Raw genomic sequence first — 12,458 nt, forward strand, 5'->3', positions numbered from 1 at the left:
AAAATTCATCCTAGGAATACTTTTAGTAGCAGTCCAACTTACATGAGACTCATAAACATTGTGGGATTGTAGCATGATGTGAGAAGAATAACAAAATTGTCATATGATTAAAATCTCATTAGACAAGCAAACAAGGGTTAAGGACATGCCAAAAGGGTTAGAGAAATCACAGATCAATATAAGAGAGATCACTATTTTTATATCTAAGCTAAATATAAAGATCTCTATTTTTGCAATCGATTATAGAAGTCAAAATAATCATGTGATCATAACACATCCTAATGGGACCTCTAGAGACATCTTTTTCCCTAAGCACACTTCTCCAATCTAATCACTCTAATTTACTCTATATGCACACTCCTAATGGGACCTCTAGATACCTTTTTCCCTAAGTACACTTCTCCAATAGAATCAATCCTATTACTTTATATGAACATTGCTAATGGAATCTCTAGACACCTTTTTCCCTAAGCACACTTCTCCAAAAGAATCAATCCTATTACTTTATATGGACACTCCTAATAGGAACTCTAGATACCTTTTACCCTGAACACATCCTAATGGAATCTTTAGACACATTTTTCCCTAAGCACACTACTCTAGTGGGTTCACTCCTAGTACTCTATATGATGGGACCTCTACTACCTTTGTTCCTAAACACATCCTAATGGAAACTTTAGATACCTTTAAGCACACAACTCCACTAAATTCAATGAGTAATATGAGTGAATTTATGAATGAAGTCCTGAGAGAATTCTCCTTGTATATATACATTTATGTACATATGTATATACACACACACACACACACACACACACACACATATATATACATACATATGTATAAGTATACATATACATATACATATGTATACATATACACATACATACATACATATGGTTCCAATTTTACATGGCCAGAACATCTCTCGAGGTTTGAAGGGACTTGTATGTAGATATATTTTAAATTTCCAATTGTGTCAAATCATTCCTTCCCAGTCTATTATAGCACTCCAAGGGCCTGCTACGAGACACATTGGATGCTTGGAAGGCATTTGGCAGTGGATTATCATAGTATTAATGGTTTATTTGCATTGATTATAATGAGGTACCATAGTGCTTTTGGAACTTTAGAAATGTGATGGTCTTTGCTTCATTCTCCTTGGTTGCTCTGTGCATGCCTAGATTGCTTCTTACGATTATATACTTCATGTTGGTTTTAGGTGGAAGGGAGAGGCTTTCATGGCTCACATGGCCTTTCCGTTTTTGAGCAGGTTAGCTAAAGCGAGTTGGTCTTTTCCAGCATGGCATGTGATTTCAATTGCGGATGAAGAGATGGTTGGGCCATTTAATAAAGAGGCTTACGGTTGTCTTTGTTGGGAGAGCTATTCATAACTACTTGGATTAGGATTGGATTGTGTTGCACGGCCTTTATTTTGGAAGTAGGGGAGTAGTATTAGAACTCTTCTGCGCGAGCTACACAGTGGATCAACTGATTAGGGGGAAGTTTCTTTACAAATCTCCCATGTTTTGACAGGCATCATTGAAAATGTGATGTTTTTCTCAAGACATTATTCACAAGACAATGTTTTTGTTTTTGGAGAGATCAGTTTACACATGCATGCCCACACACCTGAGGACATTGCCTCCCTGCCCACTCCTCCTCTAGAGTAAGATACTTAGTACTGTAAACCCTAAAGTGGCTTAACCAGTCAATTGACCAGCATTGCGAAGCAACATCACACGAGTTTCAGTCATGTCTTCCATTGCATATTTAATGCCCTCTCTGCCGAGTCCCGAATCTTTGACACCACCGTAGGGCTACAAAAGCAACAAGCAAAGGGATCAAAGGGAAAGGAAGGGAGTGGGCACTGTAATCATAAAAACAGTTAATCCAAACATTAAAATTTAGCTAAGGTGTATAAACCTGTGAATCTATCCGCATGCTCGGAACATCATTGATCAATACACCTCCAACATCAAGCTGTTCAAATGCATAGAAGGCCTTGTTTATGTCACTGACGAAAACTCCCGCCTGCGTCAACGTTATCATGTCATATCAGAATGCTGTAGCCAAGGAGAATTCTCTCAGGACTTCATTCATATTGGCCACTTGAACTAACATTCAGTGAATCCAACCAATGGTGGGCGATTAAAAGTGAATCACTCATCACTCATCACAACCCATTTATGACACGATTCTTTGGACTTCACTATGATCTCTGCAACCAACACCAAATATTTGGAGGGTGAACTCTTGTGAGAGTGGTTAGCTACTTTGCTCATGGCACAACCTACCCAAGAAGTCATGAGCTCGAATCCTGACACCCCCGCAAAAGAACAAAAAGGAAGGTTACGATTGGAAAATTTACTTGCCTGCAGACCAAACTTTGATTTGTTTACTTCGTGAACCACAGATTTGAAGTTTTCATACGGGATAAGTTCCATAACAGGACCAAAGACCTCCTCACAATGGATCTGTCACACAAAAGCAACATCGAGAGAAACTTAGGTATGTATTGAAAGCAATAAATTTGGAAAGACCAACCACTGGAGATCTATTTTTGGCGTGGACCCGTTTTGTCCTAGATGCCTAGCTCCATCTGAGACCGTGTATCATTGCTTATGGGAGTGCAAAGGAGCACAGAGGATCTGGGTATCTATAGCCCAGCTCTTGGGCAGATTGAGGAGTGATCCTATCTATATTACTTGGGGTGCTATTGCATGATTGACTCAGTCAGGCCCACAGCGTCTTTTTGAGGGCAGGGGAGCAGATCCTGTTATACTTGTCCATAGGGGCGTAGGCGTAGCTCAGAGATGTTTGCTTCAGGATATCCCCCAGTTACGATACACACTACCTCCAACGAGTATTGACACCACCTGGGAATTTATTGCCAGTATCATGGCATGGCATATCTGGAAGATCATATGCTCAGAGGCCTTCGATGGTACTCATGTATTTGCACCTCATGGAGTGACATTGTTCATACTCTTTTGGCCACTTGGGCTCGTATACAGGGATTTTCTAGACCTGATTGGTTGAGATCTCCCTTTGTATGATTTTATTTTACTTAATAGAAGTCTCTTAAAAAATAATAATTCATAAAAGCCATGCTCCATCACATAAAAAGTGTGGTTGCATGGCTCACAGAGTCAGGACCATGGTTCATGGGTCTAGAACCAGCTGAATTAATGCATTTAACTATCAACGATCTTTGTGAAGGCTCATGGATGAGCTGGCCAATGATTAATGATCCTGTATAGGCTAGAGAGGTCCTCTCTCACAAGTGGGAAGAGTTATTGACAATGGGGTTTTGGGTCGCATGGCCAAAGGAGAACATTGAGATGCCATGATCACAGTGCTTCGCTAGGGATCCAATGGCCTGGCAAGGCAGGGATAATTATTCAACACTATGCCATGGATTTGTTTTCAGAAATCTTAATTATTTAACACCAAGTAAACAAAGGGGAGACTCTGAATTTTAACTCTACCATTGGATCATGGTTAGAAGGCAATATCCAATAAGCAGGGGTCGAGGAGAGGTAAAATTGATCCCTACTGGTTAAAAGGCAAGATTCAATCTTGATTAGGTGGAAAAAAACATGTGTGTGTGTGTGTCTACACACGCATACACATACACATACACACATCAGTAATTATACGTAATAAAAGTAGGGTAGGGTGTAATTTTGATCTCCCTCCTCGGATGTTGATTGAAAAGAAAGATATTACCTACGCACCCCTGCTGTTCCCCTACTGTCCTCCTCATGAAATCGCCTGACAAACACATAAAAACCCAACTTTCTTACCTCCATATCTGGTTGAACGCCCTCTAAAATGGTGGCGTCATAAAATGACCCATCTCTCTTCCCACCGGCTAAAATTCTGCAGAAATAAAGAAGAGAGTAAATCAAAGCATTTTCAAAGAGGTCCCTCCTGATAAAACGTAAGACATTTTGTGCTACTCATACCTGGCACCATTTGAAACAGCCTTTTCCACCCATGCCTCAATGCGCTTTGCCTCGGATTCAGCTATAATAGGCCCAATATAGGTGTCTTCATTCAAAGGATCTCCCTATATAAATCAAATAGAAAGTTCAGATAGTATGGTCTCTTGCTGGGAAGGTAACGCCCATTAAGCATAGCTAGTAGTTAAATATAAGCAAACCTTCACAAGCTTAGATGCTGCATCCACCAACGCGCCCTTCAATACTTCATAAAGATCCTGCATCACCATTAAAACAAGTCCAACTCCGATGATCTTTTCTTCCGAAAAAGGACACAAAGTGAGTTCAGTGTCAAAACAAGTTTTGCACCAATGGCGCAAGGAGACCTTGCGTCCCTTTGACCCATTTGTATTAAATGTTTCCCTCATCTCTCATGGATCTAATTCTAATTCTAGCAAACCAGTAGCTCGCAAAAATGCGATTGTGTACAAAAGGCAGCATACTGTACATACTGTAAATGTTCAGGACTTTCCATACTCGTATCGTACGTGCAGCATACATACCGCACCTGATGTATGTACTAGTTCCACTTTATTGCCCACCATAATGCTAGATAGATGTGACCAAAAAAGCACAGCTGAACAGCCAGACTATCCCACTCTACCCAGTCCCCTCTTTAAGTGCTTTTGAGAAGAAGACAATGTTTCTGCGTGTGTATCTGTCCTTATAATTTGGACCATAATAAGCCAGTGGGGTTCCGAGCTAACATTCGTAGAGTAGGAGACAACACTTGAATTTCTCATACAACCACTCTGTTGAACCACATTGCAAAGGCTTAACCAAGACATTGTAGGGAAGTCATGAGGTACATACACTACGAATATAGACACGCTGCACACTAATGCAGGACTGTCCGCTCTGATAAAAAGCGCCATGAATGATCCGGTTCACAACAGTTTGAATGTCGGGAATGAAGTCCTACACAACAAACAAATAACATAAAAATTATGCATCAATGTGTCATGAACTCTGTAGGTTACCAATAGGTCTTAAAAGCTATGATAGAACGCACACCTCAACAATGCATGCTGCATTTCCACCCAATTCAAGCACTACTTTCTTTTTGCCTGCTTTTTCTTTGATATCCCAACCAACCTGCACAAAATGTAAGAGATCATACATTGTTATTTCAAATCCTCTAACACTTGCACAATCCCAGGAATTGCTCAATGACTAAACGGCTTACCGAAGGAGACCCGGTGAACGAGACCAGTTTGAATCTTTCATCTGTTGTGAAAAGCTCAGCTCCATCTCTTGAACAGGGCAGAATCGAAAATGCTCCTTCTGGTAGTCTACATTGAGAGAGTATCTCACCCAGGAGTAAGGAGCCAATAGGTGTCCGACTGTCGAAAAAAGCAAAAACAAACTTTCCACTTCATCACTCCAATAAATTCATCATTTAAGCCAAAAATATCATACATAATATTTTTCACACACCTTGCAGGCTTAAGCACAAATGGACAACCAACTGCCAGAGCTGGAGCGATCTTATGTGCAGCCTGTTTTTTAAAGAATACCTTGTGTTACAGAAGTGGACAAAACAAATCCCTAGAATCCATTAAAGAAAAATCCGGAAGGCCACTGATGGCATTAATCATCCCCATATAAGAGTGTTTTTCTACTGTTTTGTTAAAGAATACATACCAGGTTAAGAGGGAAGTTGAAAGGGCTAATCATACTGATAGGGCCAATTGGGAATCTCCTAACCTGGGTCGCCAGAGCAAACAGCAATTGACATGTGTGAAAAGAAAGATAGAGATATTCTAGGACATATGTGCCATCGTAGAATATTCAACTCCTCTAAACAGGACAACTTACAAATTTACAGCTTTAATTTCGTCCTTGAATCCATGTGATATTTATGTTTGATTCTAAACACTGCTTTAATTTCGTCCTTGAATCCATGTGATATTTATGTTTGATTCTAAACACTGCTTTAATTTCGTCCTTGAATCCATGTGATATTTATGTTTGATTCTAAACACTGCTAAATCAAAGAAGGTTATAGATTGACTTGACAAAAGTGCAAGTTTACCAGGGCTTGATATCCCTTTGCACGCTCAGAAATGTCCATTTGAGAATATTCTCCAGATCTGTACATGGGCAGGTGTGAGAAATGGAAGCCTTTACGTGCCATTTTTTCCGACAAAGAAAATTTTGAACCCCATCAATTTTGTTGTTTTGATGAAAAACCTAGGGCATCAAATAATGCAGTCTAAACTCTCTCTCTCTCTCTCTCTCTCTCTCTCTCTCTCTCTCTCTCTCGTCAAGAGACTTACTCTTCGGGCCACGAAAATCCATCTGAGTGATGATCTCCAACCACTACAGGTAGAACAAAAGTAACTTGGAATGATCCAAGTCATGGAGGCATGAAAGGCAAGCAAATGGGTCATGTATCGAGACAGCTGTATTATCATCATGGAGCGCCCTACATGATGGTACAGGGTCTATGAGACCATGGAAGATGGATGTGCTTTACATGGTAACATGGAACTGTACTGGGACCCTATGGTCGAACACAGGGAGTTTTGCAGAGACCTACACAGGTAGGGATATAGTATTTTACACAGACTCATCAAAGTCTTGAAAGAGGGCTTCAAGAGGTGTTAGGGTATGTATGGGAGTCTGCATGCAGAAGCTTGTTGGGGGGGGGGGGGTGTGTGCATGCTTATTTAGGCTTCACATACCCAAAATGCTCAGTGGTGTAAAGGGATAAGGAGGCCAGATTCATATGGATGCACCTAGCCCAGGCAAGACATCAGATATAACATATATGCTATATCCCACCTGAGACATCTGCTTTTGCACAGGTTTTATGAAGGGTGGACAATCACCATATGCCCATTTGTTTGCAAACATTGTAGGGTTGTCCCAGCAAGGAGACATCCTCCTGTTGGGAGACTTCAATGCACAAATGAAGGAGATGCAGATACACTTGTATGATTTCCATGCAGATCCATCCATGCTTTTAGAGATAGACCCCACAGAGATGGGATAACAATGATCATCATTTGATAATGGGACATCACTCACTATGGCAGATGCTTCTTGGATATGGAGCTCTTTATTTATAATGGGATGTCCCACCCACATCAACTAGCCTAACCTGCTTTCCACATGGGGGTGGCTCAAGTATTGTGGATTTTCTCCTGCTCTTGAATGACATATTCACCACCCAGTGAGGCGGATCACACCTACCTTACCTTCACCATATCTTGCTCTCCTAAAGCACCCACAACATGTTGCCCCATATCCACATCCAGCCGCACCCATATTCACCATGACTTTGATTCAATTTACAATGATCACTGTACCATTACATAGCCCCTCTTGATCTCTCATCACCACACCCTCATATCCATCATGCACGGATCCACCTTTCCAAACTTTTTGCTCCACAAGTAGAAAACCAGTGGGTTCACAATCTCAGAACAAGTAATAAGATGACGAGTGGAAAGTCACACGACTTCAACTCCTATGGAAAAGGAGACCCAGCAGATCTCTGTATGTGAAATTTAGAGAGCCTTCCTTTCATCAACTCAACCGCAGGAAGAAGTAAGCATTCTTGGCAAACTGTGAATCAAAGTTATACCAATTCTTCTTGAGTGCGGACAGCTTGGATGCATGGCGTGTCTTTGAGGAAACACTCCCCACATGAAAAAACTGCTCACTTAGGAGACGTACGCTTGTCGCTTCCATTGTCTCTTACATGACATCCCAAATCAGCCCCCACCAGATTTATCTCACATTCCCCATCCCAGTTCAGCCAATATGTTCACCACCACTAATGTCACCAGGCCTTGTTGAAACTCCACAATGGTAGAGCCCTTCACACGGAGCACGTTGCACATGGATCCACCATCTTGGCTCCTATACTTGTGCGGACTTTCAACAAGGCCTTGTGTGAAGGTTTCCCCCTTCTTGGACCACACAAGATCTCAACAAGTCATAAGCCATCATGATTGGTCACTTCGGCCAGGATTTATGGAGCAATATTGGAGGCAAAGACTGGTGCTTTGGCATAGACGAAGGGACAATTATCGCTAGGTGAGACTAGGGAGTCAAGCAGTCATTTTTCCTAGAATGTATGTCTCCTAAAGAAAGAAAAGTTGATGGTATTTCCGTAGCAGCAGAACTACATAGAGAAATAGTACCTATAGGTGAAGCCTCCACACCCCAAAGGCAGTAGAATGCTTTTGAAAAGCATGGTAGTGGTGGGTACGTAGAAAAAGGTTGTTTGCAAGATGATATGGGGAGTGATGGCACTATATAAGTCGGCGATGGGTAGGGTTCAAGCACCAAGAGATTATTAGTTGTTGAGAAAAGTGGTGCCAAGCGTAGCACTGTGGAAACCTCAAGTTAAGCACGCATTGGCGTGAACACAACTGGGTGACCTCCCGAGACGTGGCCCCCCACCCAATTTTCAACATGGTATTAGAGTCATGGGTTGTAGTGTAACCTCTGAGCCATGTGAGAAGCCAAGTTGAGCCTATGAGCCAAGAAAACATGGACAAGATCAACCTCTGAGCTAAGAAAAAGTGGACAAGTTGGCACTGAAGGGGGGTGTTGAGAAAAGTGGTGCCAAGCGTAGCACTAGGAGATTTCCACACAATGGATAGACCAGAGGTTCTCCATCACCTGGGTCTGGATGGCTAGATCAACTTGTGGAAACCTCCAATTAAGCGTGCATTGGTGTGAGCACAGATAGGATGGGGGACCTCCCGGGACTTGGCACCCCCACCCAATTTCAAACATTAGCACCATCGGAGTCAAATAGGGATGCCCACTTTCTCCAACACTTTTTTGACTCTACATTGATGAGATATCACGACTTATTGACTGGCTGGGTGGCACAAGCTCACGGCTTAGCACAGACTATGATAACCATCCTCCTATATGCAAATGGCTTTGGACTTAGCTGAGGAGTTGCAGTGACATCTAGATGCATTGGCATTTTGTCATAAGAGGGAAATCATGGTGAGTTTGGGAAAACTAGATTATGCTCTTTTAATTCTTCTTTTTCCCCCGAGAAGAGACTTCTAATAAGTATGAAAAAATATACAAAACGGTGATTTTTTTCCCCAGAAAAAGAGACTTCTATTATGCATGAAAAAGAAATTACAAGAAGGAAGATTCCAAACAAGGGGGAAATCTCAACTAATCCGGTACCTTGTGCTGCCAACAAGGTCCCATATGAGTGGGAGTGAAAAAGATGCCATAATCCCAATGAGGTTTTGTTTTTCTTCAGCTTCCAGATGTGATTTTGAAAGTTTTATTCATACTTAATAGAAGTCTCCTTTTTGGGGGAAAAAAAAAAACAAAAGAAAACACGTCACTTCTTCACCACCTCTTTTATACTTGGCTGCTCAACCATCCTGAATCTATTATGCAAAGAAGATCGTATATTGGAGAACTGTCTATTGCGTTTCTACACGTAGCCTATATTCCATTAAAGACTCTCTGAAGTAGGAAGAAGACTTGCGCTTAGCTCACTGATTGCATTTGCAGCATGTCCTAACAAACTGGATGGACATTGAAGGTAAGTGTCACAGCAAACATTCCTTGATGTTTATGACCTACTTCTATTCTGACTACATACTAGGAATCTCTAAAAATAATTACAGAAACATTAGCCACACATTTTAGTGCTCTTAGAGTGCCAATTCTTAGTACTTACATTCGAGTGCTTTCCTCTGCCGCAATTGTGAATGTATCAATGAGTCTCTGCACTTCACCCCGGGCATCCCTGAAAGATGGACCAGTATAAGCCATGAGTTCAAAGGTACTTTTCTAACACAAAAAGAATGATGCCAAGATGTCATCTAGAACACAAATCAATCCACTCTATATTATCATATACATTTAAGTTATGAAAAAGCTATTCTAAAATCAGGACATTTTTTTTTTAACCAATTATCTGCTGCAACATAGAAACACTACTCTGACAAGAGCGCTCCAATCTAAAGATCATGGCATTCTTTTCCTTCTGGAGCATATTTAACCCTCTCTTAAACCACCGTGTTGCAGCGGAGCAGCTAGCTAGGAATGACAGCCATGAAGGAGGTATGCAAGTTGTAGGACTTGGAAATCGAAAATATGCACAAGAAGCTTGGATAAATACCAGGGGCAGAGGAGCTTATGTGCATGTGGCGTGCCTCCATGCAAGAGAAAATGGATAAATGGAAAGCAGAAATGCAGGCTCAGTTGATGAGCCAGTTAAATGAGATGCGGGGAGAATTGATTCAGATGGTGGATGCTAAAAACAGCCAACAAGCCCTACTCATCATGGGGTTAGAGGCCCAAGTCGCCGCACTCAAAGCAGAAAACAATAATCTCAAAGCATGCATGCAGTATGAGGAAGGTGAAATTCAACCATCTCTTAATGATGAGCTGAATATGCTTAGGGAGAGAAAGTGAAGACCCTCCAAGAGGAGGAGGAGAAAATTGCCAGTGAGGCAACCACATGGGTTGAAATGATCCAAAAGACACAGAGGAAGGTGGAGGAGGCGGGAAATTGGATCAAGGTCGCCAAGAAACAACGAAACCCACCCTCAACCCCAAACATCATCAATGACACGCTTGAAGAGGAGAAAAGACGGAAGATCCGAGCACCACATGTGAGAGTAGTGGGATGGAAGGAAGGGGCCTCACCGAAAGAAGATGCCATAGCACTATGCAGGAAGATGGGAATTCCTGACACCCCCTTTGTCAAGGCATGGAGAGTGGGCAAGGACACCACCACAAAGGAGCGCACACTCATCCTCAAGTTTGAGGGTTTGGAGGCGAAGCAGGCAGTCGTCACCAAAAGGCGGACCTTAGAGGAAAAGACTTAACTTAAGGATGACCTCACACCAGCCCAGGTCACACACAGGAGGGAGTGCATGCCGCACATACTAGAAGCACGGAAGGCATGGAAGTGGGCAGTGTACAGAGATGGGAGGGTGATTATCACTGAGTGGCGCTCTCCATGATGGTGCGCGACCAATGAGACCAAGCTAGAGATTGCGGTCTGGAACTGCAATGGCACTATGCGGACAGATGCAGGCCTGTTTGAGGAAACGTTTACATGGTCCTATATACAGAAACACACCAATGCCAGGGGAGCCGGCTACCCGAGGTGAGGGGATATAGATGGGAGTCCATCCACCACCCACAACCACACATAGCAGGACACACTAGAGGTGGCCATATTATACAGAGATGAGCTACAACATGTGATACAAGTGGTCAGACGGGATGAGGATGCATAGTTCATGTGGGTGAGGATCATGACGGAGAGGGCCTGAGGCATCTACCTTGCAGTGTGCTACTTTGCACCATCCACATCGGGACATGCCACTTGCGGGGATCTCCATTCCTGCCACTTTATGATGATATTATTAAGTTCTCCATTCTAGGGGATATCCTCCTAGCTGGAGACTTCAATGCCCGCACCGCAAGTGTAGAGGTACCCTTCTTCGAGAGATAGATGATCCCATGCACCAGGAGATCGATGTGGTGGGCACAGATCTCGAGCGGACATCACAAGACAGATGCTGGAAGTTGTCTCTCTGTTGCGACGATCTTTTTCGATGAGCAAAGCAACCATGTCGTCGAAGGTAGTAGACGTGACCCGAAGGATTTCCAAGGATGGCTCAAAGCGGCTGATGCCCTGCATACTCTTTGTTAACATCAACATCTTGTCCTCATCACTAGGTGCACACTTGAGATTGCCAAGTTGTTGCACCAGTGAATAAAAACTAACAATATGCTCACTAAGCTCCTGGTCTTCATGCATCTTTAAATCATAAAACTTTAATTTGAGAAAGACCTTAGAGTTTGTTATTTTGTTACCAAAAGTACTTTCTAGGTTTTCCCAATTTTGGCGTGCTGTGGTGGTAAATTTGATGTGATGCACCAAGTTGCTCTGAAGATTTAAACCGATGACGCCGATAGCTTTTTGGTTTTTTTTGCTTCCAAAATCTGTATTCAATAGTCATTGCCGCAGGTTGCTCTTCATCGAGACTACCACCCATAAATCATCCTTCATGAGAAGAAGCTGCACTTTTGTTTGCTAGGTCGGAAAGCCGTTGGTGCCATCGAAGCGTTCTGTGAGTGGGATGCTGCCATGATGAGCACTTCAGAGAATGTGGCCAAGAAACTAGGGTTTCAACTGAGAATTAGGGTTTCAGCTGAGAACTAGGGTTTCAGCTCATTTAGGGTTTTAATCATTGCACAACCACACATGAAATACCTCTTCAGCTCATGGAAAGAGTAGTCAGCTCCAGCTTGGCACAGTAGATGACAAACTCTCAGCTGATGCAGCTGATGACCATCTTGAGTCCCTGCCTCGTGAACCAGGTGCATACTCAGCTATACCATGACTTGTGCCCATCTGCTACTAACTGCTGGGAGGACTGTAGGGCAAGCCTCGAGAGTGTCCAGGGGGCCATGGCACTGATCCTGTGAATG

The 12,458-nt window shown here is 42.6% G+C and overlaps 1 protein-coding gene across 1 annotated transcript in view; it reads right to left on the reverse strand.

The window, feature by feature from the left end:
- Positions 1–1,542: 1,542 nt before the first annotated feature.
- The window catches only part of LOC147632168 (uncharacterized), a 149,753-nt gene continuing 138,837 nt past the window's right edge, over positions 1,543–12,458 (reverse strand). The window contains exons 18-30 of the mRNA XM_086808804.1: positions 9,685–9,753; positions 6,043–6,100; positions 5,652–5,714; positions 5,445–5,506; positions 5,194–5,350; positions 5,022–5,102; positions 4,821–4,925; positions 4,169–4,225; positions 3,972–4,075; positions 3,810–3,885; positions 2,376–2,477; positions 1,927–2,034; positions 1,543–1,820 (exon numbers count right to left, since the gene is read on the reverse strand). Coding sequence (XP_086664930.1) covers positions 1,704–1,820; positions 1,927–2,034; positions 2,376–2,477; positions 3,810–3,885; positions 3,972–4,075; positions 4,169–4,225; positions 4,821–4,925; positions 5,022–5,102; positions 5,194–5,350; positions 5,445–5,506; positions 5,652–5,714; positions 6,043–6,100; positions 9,685–9,753 — 1,159 coding nt within the window. The 3' untranslated portion in view covers positions 1,543–1,703. The remainder of the gene's footprint in view (positions 1,821–1,926; positions 2,035–2,375; positions 2,478–3,809; positions 3,886–3,971; positions 4,076–4,168; positions 4,226–4,820; positions 4,926–5,021; positions 5,103–5,193; positions 5,351–5,444; positions 5,507–5,651; positions 5,715–6,042; positions 6,101–9,684; positions 9,754–12,458) is intronic.

The sequence above is a fragment of the Cibotium barometz genome, chromosome 14 (assembly GCF_041138505.1).
Source record: "Cibotium barometz isolate CiBa-2024 chromosome 14, ASM4113850v1, whole genome shotgun sequence".
NCBI lineage: Eukaryota > Viridiplantae > Streptophyta > Polypodiopsida > Cyatheales > Cibotiaceae > Cibotium > Cibotium barometz.